Raw genomic sequence first — 17,613 nt, forward strand, 5'->3', positions numbered from 1 at the left:
CCCTTTCCAGGGTTCACTGCAGTTTACATAATAATTGTTACAAAGCAGATATTGTTAAAGTGTATTCATGAGACCAAATAAACTAATAGGAAAATCTGATGGAAGTTATGAGGAGGTAGACATCGTAATGGATTGTTATGAGACCATCTTTGGGAAGAGAGAAGTTTTTAGTCTCTTCCCGAAGCTAATGTAGGTATTATCTGTTCTGATGGCAGTAGGTAAAGAATTCCGTGTTGTACCTCCAAGTGCAGGGAATAGAAATCCAAAGATCTGATGATATTGGAATGCCTTATGAAATGGTGTCGCAAGCATCATTTGTTCTTTTAGTCTGTTGGACTGGGCCAAACATAGTGAAATGACTCTAGTTAGCAATTCTGATGTAAAACCCTGTAAGATTTGAAAAACTAAACAGGCAGCTTTAAATCTGATTCTTTCTGATATGGGAAAGCAGTGAAGTTTGATAAGATGAAACACGTCCATTCAATTTGAATATTAGTCTGGCAGCTGTGTTCTGTATGATCTACAAATTTTTCTGAACTTAATAAGAAAACATTAAACATTACAATAATCCAGGTGTGGTAGGATTAACATTTACTAACAGTGCAAAGACGTTTTGGTCAAAGAAAGATCTGACTAGACGTAGCTGTCTCATTTTGAATAGAGATTTCTTTCATAGCTGGTTAATGTGTGAGGAGAACGTGAGTGAGGAGTCATGCTTGACCCCTAAAGCTTTGGTTTCTGACTCAATTGCAAAGTTTTGCCCATTAGACAAAGATATTGAGATGGAACCATAACTTCCTGATTCCGGAACCATAGTACCTTTGTTGTCTGCTCATTCAATTTTAATTTATTGGTCAGGGCCCAAGTACTGACAGCATTCATGGTGGCTGTTACTGAGTGAATTGGGTCTTTGTTTGAAGAGGCCACTGGTAGGAGTAGGATGTCATCAATGTATGATAAAAGTTCATTGAGTCTGAGATATAGTAACATAGTAGATGACGGCAGAAAAAGACCTGCTCGGTCCATCCAGTCTGCCCAACAAGATTACTCATATTTGCTGCTTTTTGTGTATACCCTACTTTGATTTGTACCTATGCTCTTCAGGGCACAGACCGTATAAGTCTGCCCCGCACTATCCCCGCCTCCCAACCACCAGCCCCACCTCCCAACCACCGGCTCTGGCACAGGCACAGACTGTGTAAGTCTGCCCAGCACTATCCTCACCTCCCCAGCCCTGCCTCCCAACCCCAGCTCTGGCACAGACCGTACAAGTCTGTCCAGCACTATCCCCGCCTCCCAACCACCAGAGACGAGGGATGACAAAGAAATTGAACAGGATGGGAGAGAGCGGGGAACCCTGAGGGACCGCACAGTTGGGCGACCAGTAGTTGGAAAGTTGATTATTTTACTTAACAGAGTAGCTTCCGTTTGAAAGGAATTCGCTGAACCATTTGAGAACAGTACCTGATATTCCTATCTGATCCAAGCATTCCAGAAACAATGCATGATCCACCGCATCAAACGCCACTGAGATATCGAATTGGAGAAGTATTACTTGATCTCCTTTACATAGATGTTGTTTAACATATGTTGTTAGAACTAGTAGCAAAGTTTCCGTGCTGTCTGCCGGTCTGAAGCCAAATTGTGACCGAAGTAGAATAGAAAATCTTTCCAGATATAAGGAGAATTGTTTGCTGGACAGTAGTTTGCAGCCACTGTTACGTCTACTCCAGAGCCCTTCAATAGAGGAGTGAGAACAATTTTGCCCATGTCTCAAGGAAGAGAGCCAGATTTTAACAGTCCATTGAGCCTGTCTAGTAACCAGTAAACCTGCCTCAACAAGGATGGATGAGAGCAAGGATTTTGGGCAATGGTCCAGGGAGCAGTGGGCTTGTGAACATTTAAACAACAGCGATCTTACGTCTTCAAATGTCAGTGGTTGAAAAAATTCTCAGTTCTGGTCAGTCTTGTGACCCTGGATTGTAGAGTCGTCAGTACTTGAGGCTGAACCTTGGATTGGACTATTTTCTTACTTTGGAGTGGCTTTAGATAGCTCAAACCTAATTTGAATGATCTTATTGGTGAAATGATCAACTAGTTCTTGGGCGGATGGACCTGCTTGATGAGTATAGTCACCTGGATTAGGGGAAGTTAGGCTTTTAACTAAGGAGAAGAGTTTTTTTTTTATTGTCAAGGACTTCTTGACCTATTAAGCTGCTGTAGTACTGTCATTTGAACTCGGTAATCTTCTTTTTATAGTACCAGAAGGCCAACTTTCATTTAAGTTTCTTAGTGGTGGTTTTGTTCCTTCCCCAAGGCTAAATGTGTTGGAAGAATGTGTAGAAAGTGTATGTAGTGTGAGTGTTCAGAGATATCTTGGTTTTAAAAATGTATGAGGTGAAAATGATAGGTAGATTTATTTTACAGATATTTGTTATCAAGTAATATAGGGTGCAAATAGGTTTTTCAAAGGTAAGCACTGCAAATGCTCCTATAGAATACAGCACTGGTGTTTTTAAAGTCACCTATATATGCAAAATTGCATCTAATGCTTAAAATAAGATATTAACATTTTTTTGGCAGCGTTCTCCAATACAATGGCTCTCAACCAGTCTTTAAGCTCCCCCTAGCCAGTCTAGTTTTTTGATACAGTCAGTTAATATGCATTGGAGAGATTTGCATGCACTGAATTTCTGATATGCAGATCTGTCTCAAACATATTCGTTGTAGATATTCTGCAAAGATTCTCTAGGGGGGTACTGAAGGGTCAGTTTGAGAAACACTGATCTGAAAGAGGAAGGAAAATAAAAAAATCAGGCTGCAAATAAACCTTTTACAACTGTGTATACAAGTTTCAAGTTTGTTTACTAAAACGTGATAGAGCTAAATACAAAACAAATGATAGAACCAGTACATTAGCAACCATTGCTGAATGATCAGTACATAGCTACCCTCATCACACAAAACAAGTGTATATAAATAAGTCAAACTAAACAGTATAAAAATAAACCCAATTCTGCAGACTCAACCAGCCCTGCCCAACTGTTATTTAAATGTCTGTTTTAACAGCCCAGTGTTATAATAAAACTCACCCTCAACGTTCTGAGGACGCTGACATCACTGCAGCCAAGCCACTGAAGTCACTTCCATCATGAAGGGTTCGTGGTGGTGAAGCCACCGAAAGCACCAAGTCTCTGGGTCCCGCCCTCGCATCAAACGTGATGACAAGGGCGGAGCAATGGTGTCACGCATCGAGGATGGAGCAATGGCGTCAGTGGCTTCAGAACCAAGAAGCTCATGAAGGTGCGTTCACGAGGTCCAGAGCAATGGCGTCAGAACGACGAACAGGTGGGTAGGTGGGGGGAGGGGTGTTGGGGAGGAAAACCTTGCTAGCGCCCGTTTCATTTGCTCCAGAAACGGGCCTTTCTTACTAGTCTTCTATAAAGAGAGTTTGACACCAGGTTTGCCTCTAGTGGAATCATATTATACAAAGCTGGGGGAGGGGGGGGAAGGGGAGCCAAAATCTGCATCAACTGTAAACCAATCTACTGTAGCTGCTGAATGTGTCAAAATTGTTTTCACAGGAAGTAATAGGACATGTACAGTAAGTGGACATAAAAACTGGGGTACCGCAGGGCTCATTTTTGTCTGCTGTGTTGTTTAACATCTTTTTGTTGCCCTTATGTCATTCGTTAAATTGCTTGAATGTCCATTTTCGGATATATGCGGATGACATTCAGTTCTTGTTCCCTCTGGAGAGTTCAGTTAGCATTGCTTTTGGTAAATTGTGATGATATATACAATCTGTTCAAACGTGGATGAAGGCAAACCATGTTAAATTAAATGTACCTAAAACTCAGATTCTTTTATTGTCAAATTTTCTGAGTGATAATGTGCCTTCTGAATTTGCTTTTGGGTCCGTCTCAATTCCTATTTTGGATAAGATTCAAAACATAGGCATGATGATGTACTCTGCTTTAATCTTAAAGTGGCATGGGCAAAAAGCGAACAAAGATATTTTTTTGAAGTTACGTGTACTGAGAAGGTTGAAAAACCTTTTTAGCTCTAATAATTTTAGAAAGGTCACTCAGAGCACCATCATGCCATGTTTTGATTATTGTAATGGGTTAATGCTTGGAGTAAAAAAGAACTAATTGCGAGCACTACAGGTAGTACAAAACACTAGCAAGAGTTCTAACTGGTAAATCAAGATTTAATCATATTTCATCTGTGTTAAGAGAACTGCATCAGCTCCCAGTTGCTCATAGAATTAAATTTAAGATTCTTTGCTTGAGACTGGGCTAGATGGACTATTGGTCTGACTCAGTATGGCTACTCTTATGTTATATTTTTATGTACTGTTGAGGCCTTTAATCAGTTTCAGACATGTTAAATTGTTGTATGGCATCCAGTTTGAGTATTTATGACCATTATTAATGCATTAATGTTTGTAATTGCTAGTCTATCTTTTTTAGAATGTGTGAGAATTGTTTGTTGAATATATGAAGAACAATTTTATTATTAGGTATGTAATTCTGTAAAGCGCCTAGAACGTTTTGCAATAGAGCAGAATATGTTTAAAAAAAAATAAAGGTAATAGAAATAAAACAAAAACATAGAAAAGAAAATAAGATGCCTTTTTTTATTGGACTAACAATACATTTTTTTATTAGCTTTTGAAGGTAATTCTTCAAATCAGAAATAAGCAAATGTTGATAAATATCAGTATATATCAGTGAAGCACAAAAGTATTCCAATAACAACCTCACAGGAAGAGGGTAGGGTGGGTTAAGTGTGAAATAGGGGGAGCTGGGTGGATGAGAGACAGGACTTGGAATGCTTTTGTGCTTCACTTTTGTTCTTCACTTATATATACTGATATTTATCAATATTTACTTATTTCTGATCTGAAGAAGAAGGGTTACCTTCGAAAGCTAATCAAAAAATGTATTGTTAGTCCAATAAAAAAAGGTATCATTTTCTTTTCTGTGTTTTTGTTTTATTTCTATTTATCACCTTTAAAAGTGGACTAACGTGGCTACCATATTACTTTTAATAAATAAATAAACCCATTCAGGTTTGAGATCTGCCAGAGACCAAAGGTGCACATATATATTGTAGACCCCATGCTTATAACATGGTCAAGGGTTAGACCCCTTTTATTTTTTATTTTTTTTGTGATTACAGTACATATTACATTGTAGAGTTGATACAATGAATTCACCAAACACATAGACCCCAAAGTCTGTATTAAATGGGATAATTTGGGAAACTTGAGTGTTTGTGGGGTTAGAATGTAGATTGTTAATGAACCATAAGTAGTAGCATCTTTGCTTGCACGCCCAGTATCGCTTCACAGACCATTATGTACACTTGCTCATTTTTGATGATTATCTCTAGAGTATTTGCTTTTACAACTGTTGCTGTATGGATTTATTTTGCCTCCAGAGGCCAAATTTTAGCTGAATCAAGCTCAATATGAGGAGCATGCAGTGCCAAATCAACTCTTTTGTGAACATTCATTAGTCATAACCTGCTTTGTACCATTGCATATGTCCTCCTCTGCATTTTCGCTGCTGACTGTGCTGAAGCGAGAGTATTTTTGTGTTACTTCTTACCATTTCATGCCTGTCATACAAACAGACCTCTGATGAGAGCAGATTCTCACATGTTTAATCATCCACGGTGTTGAGCTCATTGAACATTGAACAGTTGAGGCATGTATCCACCTTATTTTAGAAAGAGAAAGACGCCCATATTTCGACCCAAATCGGGAGATGGGCGTCTTTCTCCCATGGGTGCCCAAATCGGTATAATTGAAAGCCGATTTTGGGCATCTTCAACTGCAATCTGTCGCAGAAACGGCCAAAGTTGATGGGGGCGTGTCGGAGGCGTGGTGAAGGCGGGTCTGGGGTGTGTTTATCAGCTGAGGAGAGATGGGCGCCTTCGGCCAATAATCAAAAAAAAGGAAGGCATTTTTAGCGCGAATTTAGGTCACTTTTTTTGGACCCTTTTTTTTTTTCCACGAACAAGTCCCAAAAAATTGCCCTAAATGACCAGATGACCACCGGAGGGAATCGGGGATGACCACCCCTGACTCCCCCAGTGGTCACTAACCCCCTCCCACCAAAAACCCCCAACTTTAACAACTTTGTTTTCCAGCCTGTATGCCAGCCTCAAATGCCATACCCAGCTCCATCACAGCAGTATGCAGGTCCCTGGAGCAGTTGTTAGTGGGTGCAGTGGACTTCAGGCAGGTGGACCCAGGCCCATCCCCCCTACCTATTACACTTGTGGTGGTAAATGGGAGCCCTCCAAACCGCCCCCAAAACTCACTGTACCCACATGTAGGTGCCCCCCTTCAGCCATAAGTGCTATGGTAATGGTGTAGAGTTGTGGGGAGTGGGTTTTCGGGGGGATTTGGGGGGCTCAGCACCCAATGGAAGGGAGCTGTGGACTTCAGAGATAGTTAACGTTTTTTTTTACTGTTACAAGTGCCCCCTAGGGTGCCCGGTTGGTGTCCTGGCATGTGAGGGGGACCAGTGCACTACAAATCCTGGCCCCTCCCACGACCCAATGCCTTGGATTTGTTAGTTTTTGAGCTGGGCACCTTCGGTTTCCATTATCGCTGAAAAACGATACCGCCCAGCTCAAATCCGATGCATTTGGCTGGCACAAACTGTATTATCAGAAAAAAGCTGGACACCCATTTTTTTCGAAAATACGGTTTGTCCTGCCCCTTTACGTACCTGTTCTCGGAGATAGACGCCCATGGAGATGGGAGTCGGCGTTCGATTATGCCCCTCCACGTCACCTAGCCTTTTGTCCTGTGTGGGGGTGGGATTTGCACTGCCCAGGTTAAAAAGTAAAAAGGTTTTGTATTTAATATTGGTGGTCTTCTCTTCTAGGTGGGAGTGGTCTCTGCATTGCCCAGATTTTTAAAAAGTTTTATGTTTAATGCTGGTGTGCGTGGGGGGGAGGGGGGAGATTGGGAAGGGCAAGATAGATGCCAAACCTTTCTTGTTATCATATTTTATTCCATAATCATTGCAAAACTACTCTATGGGTTCTGACTGTTTATTTTTATTGAAGGGAACATTTTGTTGTTGTTGCCTGGATGTGTGTAGAAAAAATATTTTGTTTTGAATTTATTAATTGGAATATGCCATTATTTGGAAATGTGTATCTCCCCTACCCTTATTCAACATCTCTTTTCTTTAATTTCTATTTCTCTATTATTGCTGTGCGTGCACAGTTTGACTGCTCAAGTTTTCTAATTGTGTTTTGCATTATCTCTATGCATCTCTGTTTGAATCCTTCCTCCCCCATCTATCTATTGTTCCCAAACCAGAGCTTCAAAAATCGTGTCTTAAGTTTGTGGGAGTCCAAATAGAAAAGGCACTATGTATCCGTAAGTTAGCCACAACCAAAAAAATAGAACAGATTCCAAGATGGGGGTCATACAACAAATGCATTATTAAGAGAAATCTGATGCTTTTTTGTGGCGTGTAGATTCTGTTGCTCTACTTTCCTGTGCCCTTTTTATTTGGCCAATAAGGAAGAGTTGTCTTTCAATCCCTACTTTGCTGTGCTTTTCTTAGTTGGCTAATAGGGGAGCGTTGCCTTTCAGTCCCTATTGGCGTTACTCCTGGCGCAGCCTTTGGGCAAAACATGGCCACGTCAGGTTTCCCTTATTAAAGCATTTGCTGTGTGACCTCCATCTTGGGATCAGTTCTATTTTTAGCTTACATTTGTGAGAGCCATGAGCCTCCCTTGCCTCCCAACTAAGTAGCTGATGTAATTGATTCCTCCATTGCCAAAATGCAGGAGACTGCTCTGAACTCCAGGACTGTAATATGCTTTTTCGGCACAAAAGGCACATTTTGCGAAATATTAAGGTTCCCTCTTTATCCTTTCCCCTAAAAGTTGGTGGACACTTTAAATAAGTAAGTGTGTGTCCAGATAGACAATCAATTGTCTTTTTCAAAAGTTTCAACTGTTGTCAAAACATGTTCTTGATTAGCCAGTTTTTACTTTAGTTAAGTGATTGATTTTAATTTTAATTGATGTTAATCTACTGTGTTCACTTCTGTGATACAACTGCCATTAGCAGTATATCAAATTTAATAAACACAAACATAAATATTTGTAGTTTCAGTACTTTTTACTCAAAGTATTATATTAGGCACTTTTTTACTTGAGTAAATTTTTTATATTTCAACGTTTTTATTGAAGACATAACAGAAACTTTCTTACAATCAATGAAACCACATTTGTCAAATAAAAATTTTTTTACAACAACTTGTTGATATTGTCTCCAAAAGTTTTTCTTTCCCCCCCCTCCCACCTCCCTCAACCCCCCTTCCCCCCCCTATTTTTTATTAATGATACTTATGCTTTGTTAACATCTTAATGTGTTGAGGACCAAACTTCTTCCCCTATGAGACAAAGAATCTATATAAGCACCCCAAATTTTCATAAATGTTTTCTTTCTTTTCAATGAACGTTTGGCTTCTTTAGCTTCCCACATCATTAGCTGGTGGGTAAGGTTCCTCCAATGCCAATAATCTGGCCCTATGTCATTTGTCCAGTTTTTCAAGATACATTTCTTTGCCAACAAAGTTGTTTTACGTAAAAATATATTGTGTTCCGGTATTTGACCTTTAAATGATCCCGGTAAATTTAACAGCATCTGCACTGATGTACCTGCCAGCTTTTGGCCTAAAAGTTGTGATATGTAATGAGTTATTTTTCCCCAAAATCTTCTAACCTTTACTTGAGTAAATTTTAAAAATGTTTTTCATTGTACTTTTTACCTAAGTATAAAAATATGCCTTTACCTTTACTTTTACTTAAGTACTTTGACCTAGTACTTTAAACAACACTGCTCTTTGGACAATGCTAAAAGCATGTCCAAACAAATTCTTCTTAAATGACTCAACAGTAGGAGCCATTCTCGGCATAGGAATGTGAGCAAGGACATAAGAACATAAGAGTAGCCATACTGGGTCAGACCAAATGGTCCATCTAGCCCAGTATCCTGTTTTCCAAACAGTGGCCAAGACAGGTCACGAACACCTGGCAGAAACCCAGGAGCACACGTGTGTGAAAAAGAGTGCATATCAGGGGTGGACTGACCATTCGGGCAACCGAGCAGTGCCCGAAGGCCTAGAAGCTCCAGGGGGCCCAGAGGCTCTGCCCAGTTGCCCTTGCCCGCTGCTGCCTCTGCACACTGCCACTGCTTATGTCCTGTGCCAGCTCTGCGGTTTAAAATGGTGGCCGCGAACTCTTGGAGTGGAGTAGAGGAGTGGCCTAGTGGTTAGGGTGGTGGACTTTGGTCCTGGGGAATTGAGGAACTGAGTTTGATTCCCACTTCAGGCACAGGCAGCTCCTTGTGACTCTGGGCAAGTCACTTAACCCTCCATTGCCCCATGTAAGCCGCATTGAGCCTGCCATGAGTGGGAAAGCGCGGGGTACAAATGTAACAAAAATAAATACCATGAGAGGTCGCAGACGCCATTTTAAACTGTGGAGCCGCTGCTGGCAGCAGCAGGGATGGAAAAAGGTGGGAAAGGGGAGATCGGAGGACATGCTGCTGGACACGGAGGAAGGTAAGGCCTGCGGGGACGGTGGTAGCATGTGGGAGGAGGCGGGGTGACAGGGGCGGTGGCGCTGTGGGGGCCCAGAGTACTCTCAGTGCCCAGGGGCTCAGAGTACTATGTCCACCCCTGGTGCGTATTTTCCTGTCCTTTTGATCTCTTCTCCCCACTCCCTTCCCTTTTCCTATCCTCTGTGCTCTCAGATCTTTTTCTCTCCTCCACATGTTCAGTCCTTCCCTTATATCTAATCCCCCATTCAATTGTTAGTCCCCTAATCCTTCGATGCCAGAGGTTAGAAAGATCCCTTTTCTCCACACTCAAAAAAGAACACATTTAAATCTAGACACATAAGAACAGGGGTAGCCTGGGTGGGTTGCCAAGGGTATTTGCGGCCTTGTGGGATACAAATGCAATAAATAAATAAATGCGTGGAGCTTCGCTGGTAGAAGTCAGTGGAGACTGTTATGGGGCTGAAAAGTATGACCATGTGCAAAAACAAAAAACCAGTCATTCAGTGGTGGGGCCAGCCCTGCGAAGAAGGCTCAGAAGATGACTTATTTTTATAAGAAAAAATGCAAAATATTTAATATGTAAATTTTCCACAGAATTTTCTGTTTACTTGTAAAATCTACTCCTGTTCTACAGCAGGAAATAAGTTGTGTGGGTCTGTGTTCTTTCTTCTCTGCAAGATGAAAGAGGAGAGCTTCAGGGCATTCATTAGAACAGTGTTGTACATAAGAAAAACAATTTTAGCTGGAAAACTCAAAATACAAAGCCGGTTTCCTAATGAGTCATACATGTAGGCCTAAAGGTAAGGTGTTGCTGACATGCCTGACTCATTCGGAAAGGGGCTTTGTATTTAAGGAAGGGCCAGGGCCAGGCTGAGTGTCATCCTTTCATTGTCCTTTTTGCTTATGTTTTCCCTTTCTTTTGTTCTTTTCTGGGTTTTATGAGATGAACTGTTTTGTTTTACACATTTCCTTTCCAACTGCTGTTCTTTTCAGCAATCTCTCTGCACGCTTTCTCTCTGTTTCTTACTGTTTAAGAAAGTCTGTTTGCACAGTCTGTCTATTGCATATCAGTTCTGGCCACATATACTTATTTTGTAGTGTTACTTATTAGAATTTCTCCTCCCTGATGTTTATTTTCCAGTGGTTCTTGGCAGGGCCGCTGAGAGACACAGCTGGGCCCAGGGCAGGACCGCCCCCCCCCCCCCCACCTGTGCCGCTTCCGTGCCCCTCCCACACTTGAGCTGCCCCCCCCCCCCCACCCCCTTATCTTCCTTTGTCTGACTGCTCCTCCCTTGGTCTGTGGTCTCCTGCTCCTGTGTGCCAGGAGATGATTGCATTAATGCGATAACATGGGTCATCTGGGTTATTGCATTAATGTAATCATTCGAGTCCTGGCATGATAGAACAGGGAGAGAGACAGACCTGGAAGCAGGCAAGCAGGAAGAAGCTTCTAGTGCTTCCTTGAAACCTTGCCTGCGCTGCCCCCCCCCCCCCCACCTTGGAGGCCGGTCCTGGGGAGTTTTCCCCTGCCCCCCCCCCCTCTCAGCAGCCCTGGTTCTTGTAGGGGACAAAAAATTAGGATTTATTGGTGTATTTGCAGCTCAGGCATTTGCTGTACTCCTTTTCTGGTTAAATCAAATGTAAACGTTTATGCAGCTGAGGAATTAACAGAAAAGGGAAGAGTGAGGGGCCAATGCAAAAAGCTACCACAGGCTGCAGCACACCCTTGACCCATACCTGGACTAGCTTGCTACACATATTGTCACTTAGAAAAGTTCCTTATCTCTTGCTTAACTATACAAAGAACGTGCCTTGAGTTTAGTTAACCATCTATTTATCCTGACTCTGTATCGGGCATCTTGTTCCCATCATATACCTGTTTTGGTCCCTCTGCTATATGATAAGCCGTATTGTAGAAAATCTTTAGTATCATATCTATGTTGGTTGAATGATCTAATACATGCTTATTAGGTGTATCATTAGTATTATGCTACATTGTATTCTTTCTCTGGTATTTGAATTCCAGTGCTGTTAAATGTGTATATTTTTGATACTGTTTCACATAGTTCTATTATTAGGTTTCAATTTACTGTTTTCAAGTTTACCTCATTTATTATATTTGTTTATTTTTGGTTATTTTATTATTGTGCTGTTAACAAAATTATAAGTTTTATGTTGCTGCTTGAAGTCTTGGTGGCCATTTTGAAGAATTTCTTCATTAAGGCGGTTAATAAATCCCAATAAATAAATAAAATGAGCAGTTTACCTGCTTGTTAATAGCCTCTGAATGTGGAAAAGGTTTCTGCATGAAGGTTTACTCTTGTGGTAGACAGCGCACAACATATTAAAATGCAGACTAAAGAGCCTATTAACTAACCTGCAGCAATGCAAAGTTGTGCGCTGTCTACCACAGGAGCTCAACAGCAGAAACGTGCTACTAGGTCTGAGGCTGGCATAGAGCCCTCAAGGTCAGCATCAGCCCCATTTCTGTACCCCTTTTGCTCTATTCTGGCACCTTCCAAACCTCTGACATAACTGCCATACCCCCCCCCCCCCCCCCCACATGACTGACCCCACCTAAAAGTTAAATAAAAGGAATTCGCCTCTGGTGTCTAGCTGGCACGCACCCCCCTCACCAAGGTCTCCATACCCCCATACTTCAAGAGGCAGGAGCCCCACTTGCTCTCCTGCCTCTGGTGCTGCCCTCTACAAAATGGTGACACACTGCCCCACGTGGTGCATCCTCAGATACACCGGGCAGGGCCAGGATGCCACAAGAGAAGAATTTCCCTTATATGATATCCTGGTCCCATGTGGAGCATCGTGCCACCATTTTGCTGATGATGGCACCCACAGGAAGGTGCGAATGGGCTTTGCTCTGCCTCATCATGTAAGGTATGAGGTGGGGGGGGGGGGGAGCTTGGCAACCCAGTAGCCACCAGGACTTTTTTTTTATTGAGTTGGTAAGGAGGAAGGAAGGGATGCCACTATTTGGTTTGGGACTTGGGATGGGGGGGATGGTTGCCACTATACACCAGGGATTGTTGGGGGTTGAGGCTGGATGGGAAGGGCAAAAATGCTACTGTCAGTGCTTGAGCCAGTCACCTCTCAGGCACTGACAGGAAAGGTGACATTTATCAATGAGCTGTGGATTACTGCTGTGATTTTAACACTACAGTAATTTATATGCAAAGAGGTGGGAAAATGTGGGATACAAATGCAATAAATAAATAAATATGCACATTGTTTACAGCATGCCTCAGTACCCTTTTTTTTTTTTTTTTTTTGGTGGTATTTTACAGTAGAGTTGCGGCTCTACTGTGAGGCTTGCTGTACTGCCCTTGAGAGAGTACTAGGGAACGTGGCGATTTTGAGGTGTTTATTCAGTAAATATCTATTTTATTGTTTTTGCATTAGGAGGGATTATTGATGTTTATTGGTGATATCAGAAGTCTTAAAAAAATAAAATCTAAAAGAGAGTTTTCAAGCACTCTTGGGACCTTGTTTCCTAAGCCACACCGGAAGCACGCTAGCATTTTTAGTGCGTGCTAACCTTGTAGAAGCCCAAAATATTCCTATGTGCATCTACACGGTTAGTGCATGCTAAAAACGCTAGCGCACCTTAGTAAACAGGGTCCTTAGTGACACATCAACTGTTAAAGTAACAGCACCATGGTCAAGAGTTACTTTCAGAGCTTGCATGCATGCAGATTTGCAGACTGATGCAAAAAGACGGCTTGCTGGTCAATATTAAAAATGATTTAGCCGACCAGAAATGGCTGCTGACCAGTTAAACCAGTTGTTCGTGGCTATCGGATATTTAATGCCGAAACCCGGACATAGCCCAGCATTGAATATCCAGGAATAATGCTGACGACAGCAAAATGCTCTCCACTGCCAGCTGAATATTTACCTCTCTGTGTCCAGTGGAGTTGCCCTTCTTACCCACCACTTGTGATAGCCAAGTATGTATCTTTGATGCAGTTACTTTGATTAAATCCCATTAAATTCTATGACACCCCCTAAACATACAGAGCTGTTTTCTTATTCTTACTGAACCTGCTGCGTGAGCTGCAAATCAAACAAATGTTTAGTAGCCACAGATTTTTGTGATTGCATGTCCCACACTGGGATGGATTCTGAAATTCTGCTTGGGGCTATCTTGTATCTTCCTAATCATTCTCCCCAAACACTTTTTTAGGGTCTCACAACTTTGCTCCACCAACCTAAATTTTGTATTGCCTTAAAAGTGTCCTGAATCATGCCAGAGACCTCAAGAGCTGGAAGTTGAAACTGATCCCAGACGGTGTGTTTACCATCCTGCCTGGCACTTAAAAGCATTCAATTCTGACAAAGACATCTGTGAAGCTATGAATATCTTCACGGGGTGTCACGTGTAGCTGGCAAAAGAAACGTTCTCAGGGTGGTAGAACTTCTTAACAATTTAGTGATCTTGTTTTCTTAAAAATTACAAATCCCTTTCTAGAAGAAATCTATGCTTGTTGCAGTGATATGGTTGTCAAGGATGGTGCAGTCATCCATTCCCATATGCTGCTGCTGCTGCAGTCACATCAGTACTGGTGGAATTCCCTGCTGTTTTGCACCAAGCTCCTGGCCCTGCTTCTCTCTAATAAAGCCCTGACCCCTCCACTGGCTCTCATACACTGTGCTGCTATCTGCTTTCACTGTCTCACTTTTAATAGACTTTATTTATTCTAGAAATCAGTATAGTGTATGCAGCCTGCTTTCTTTTGATTTTGTTTTCTTTGCTCTGACTTACACCTCTGTCTGATAATATAAGACCTCTTTCCCTTGATTGATAATGGTTGTTCAGGCTCTCTCATAAAGGTTGTTCAGGCTGTCTCTCTCACACTCTGTATATTTGTGAGGTGCATTTTAGATCTTATAAACTTAAAGCTTGGTGATTGAATTTTTATGTTTTTGTCCTTTTGTTTTTGATATTCTTGTCCCAGTGAGTGTTCCTCACCAGGTCTGACTATACCACTTCTGTAGGGTTTCCATGTCCAACTGGCTCTGACAGATGCTGGAATTTGTAGTAATCACATTGTTAGAAGCTTGGCATGCCTTTTTATTGAAATAAAATTGAACTGGTGAACTGTAAAGAAAATTACACATTGCTGCATTAACAGGCATCTTGTATGTTATTTGGGTGAACATAGAGAGACAGTGAGGACTACAGATCTGTGTTCTTGTTCCAAAATGCTGCTCATGCTGATTCTGCCCTAAAATAATAATTTAATGCTGGGTCAAAGTAAGCCATTAAACCCCTGTCTTCCCATCCTAGCATGTTCCACATGGTTAGATTAACAACAGCAGCATGTCATCCAGGGCCGCCGAGAGACTGAGCCAGGCCTGGGGCAGGGCCACCGCTGCTCCCACTCCCACCCCCAGGATCGCTGCCACCCACTGCAACTGCAGTCTGTAACTACCATGGCTGGTGGGGATCCCAAGGCCCCGCCAGCAAAAGAGGTCTTCCTCCAGCGCTGCTCTTCTTCACTCTGCCACGTGGCCTTCCCCTGCGGCTGGTTTTTCTCTCATGTCACGCCACGCTTGCTTGGTTTCAAAACCGAGCATGTGCAGCCTGAGGAGAAAAGCTGCTGCTTGGCAGGCAAGGCGGCAGAGTGAAGAAGAGCAGCGCTGGAGGAAGATCTCTTCTGCTGGGGGGAGCCCCCGCCAGCCAACCAGAGGCCCTGGCCCGAAGTCCAGCCTCCAAAGGGGGCCTGGTGCTGGAGTTTTCTCTCTCCTGCTCCTGTCGGGACGCAATTACTTGGGTCCCCTCAGGAGCAGGAGAGAGAGAGACCCTGGCACCAGGGCCCCCTTAAAGGCCCGGGTCTAGGGAATTTTGCCCCCCCCCCCCCCCCACACACACACTCTCCACCTCTCGGTGGCCCTGATGTCATCAATTGTATTTAGAGTTTAGGGGAAATGCAAAGTCTAATATCGACTCTGCGACTCTGCCATTATAATGGGACAGGTGAAATGAGGTATGATGTAAATATATACGCCCTCCCCATAAAATCCCTTTGAGGGCAGCAACATAACATGCCAAGCATTCCTGAGTATGTCTCCCCCTCCCTCACCATTTCCCTTTCTTGCTTTGGAATCCTGGCACACTTTCTCTTTTCCTGTTCCACAGGAACAGGTGATGTATCGGATGTCGGCCTGGGAAAGGGACGATATTACAGTGTTAACGTGCCTCTCCAGGACGGAATTCAGGATGAGAAATATTACCAAGTCTGCGAGGGGTAAGGAGGAAGAGTTTCTATGTTTATACTCCCATTACACACCAAATCAGCTATTTGTGTTTAGGAGGAAGTGATATTTGTCAAGTTTTTCAGCAATGTAGGTTCTGACCATTGTTTTCTAGCTTGAATGGTCCTACATAAAGCATTAGTGTTTGTTGGTTCGTTCTTCAGAAGTTTCCAGCCAAGACAGCTCCTGACTTTTTTCTCTATGTGGGGCAAAGCTGGAAGTGTTGGGTGCTTTAGTAATAGTGACATTCATTGGTAGGTTTACAATAGCAGTGAATTAACTTAATCATGGTGCAGCATTTTCCCCTTTTGTCATTGTGAATCCTTTTAACTAGAGAATAAGAGAAGATGAACTGCCAGGAAAAATGGTCCAGGCAGTGCCTCAGAAAGCCCCTGCTATGAAATTAATGGCTGGAATAAGGAAACTGCAATTTTTAAGCGAGTAATGATGGCTAATCAGAAATAGCAGATTGTGCTCATTTTCAAAGCATATAGACTTACAAAGTTACATAACAACCTGTGCAGCTTTGTAAATCAGTGTGCTTTGAAAATGAGCATCTATAGGTTCTAATTCCAAATATAAGAGAAATAAAATCCCTAAGTTCTAAATTTCTTATTATTTACAAAACAAATATGGAAACTTTTCATAATTAAAAACAGTAACTCTTAAGTGACTCCTCTTTGTGAAAGTCAGTGACTTTTGATTAAAGGACTGACCAGAGATGTGATGTCTCATGTGATTCAGGTCAGTTTTCAGTGGCAGTTACTGCATAAAGGTAAGCATATATCTTGGCCCTTGATTGATGCTTAGTTGGCAATAGCTATCAATAATAGGTCTTAACCTGCACTAATTGTCACTGATGTGTAGTTGAGTTACAGCCCCTATTCTATAAAGTGCGTACACAACTTGCCCAGCATGTAACTGCATAGCGGGCATTCATGTGGGCCAGAGCATAGGCATTCTGATTATTGCAGCATGCACTTTATGGGAACACTCAGTTATATTCAAGGGATCCTTTTCAGGTCTCAGGGGCAGATGCACAAAGGTTGCTGTTAAATATGGCTCCGTGGACGAACTTACTGATTCTCAAACGGTGACTGATGAACGAAAATTCTGCGAGGGAAAGCAGCTAGCACATGTGCAGAACAGGATGCTAAGTTGTTTCCAGGATCGGTAGGTGGGGGGGAGAGCCCCTGTTCTCACAAAACAAATTCACCTTCATCTTTGGGACAAACTCAAACCACAAGCTGAGTATAAAATTAGCGGGGCTCTGGGGTTCGCTCTACCCTGCAGTTGCCTGTGACAGGTGAAATAAAGGTCATCAGAACACCGGAAGGAAGGGAGGCAGAGGCTGAAGGGAGAAGGGAACTGGACAAAGGGGGTCTGCCCCGGAGTTGTCAGCGTGGATGAAGGTAGGCGTTTCTTTCTGTGTATTGCATGGAATGCTCATTTTAATACTGATGAGCTTGTTGTAATACATTTGCATAGGGTTATTGGTAGCTGCTATTGCAAATGGTAAAAAGGGATGCAGAACCCCTTTGTGTATTAGATGCTAAATAACATTTGCTTTAGACCAGCTACAACCAGTCTAAAGTAAGTGTTACAAACACTGTAAGCTTTGTGCATCTGCTCCTCAGTTTGGGGATTTTACCGATCTGTGCTCAACTTCCCACACTTATTTGTGATTTAATGTGACTGCCTTTTCTATTTTGACTATGGCATTCTTTTCC

General features: G+C 42.4%; 1 protein-coding gene across 3 annotated transcripts in view; it reads left to right on the forward strand.

Annotated features, from left to right (window-relative positions):
• The window catches only part of HDAC8 (histone deacetylase 8), a 235,224-nt gene that overhangs the window by 87,630 nt on the left and 129,981 nt on the right, over positions 1-17,613 (forward strand). For all 3 annotated transcript variants that reach the window (XR_003942884.1, XM_030210243.1, XM_030210244.1), the window contains one exon: positions 15,768-15,876. Coding sequence is in view for 2 of the 3 variants with exons in the window: in XM_030210243.1 (XP_030066103.1) it covers positions 15,768-15,876 (109 nt within the window). In the remaining variant the exon portion in view is untranslated. The remainder of the gene's footprint in view (positions 1-15,767; positions 15,877-17,613) is intronic.

This window comes from Microcaecilia unicolor, chromosome 7 (assembly GCF_901765095.1).
Source record: "Microcaecilia unicolor chromosome 7, aMicUni1.1, whole genome shotgun sequence".
Classification (NCBI taxonomy): Eukaryota; Metazoa; Chordata; class Amphibia; order Gymnophiona; family Siphonopidae; genus Microcaecilia; species Microcaecilia unicolor.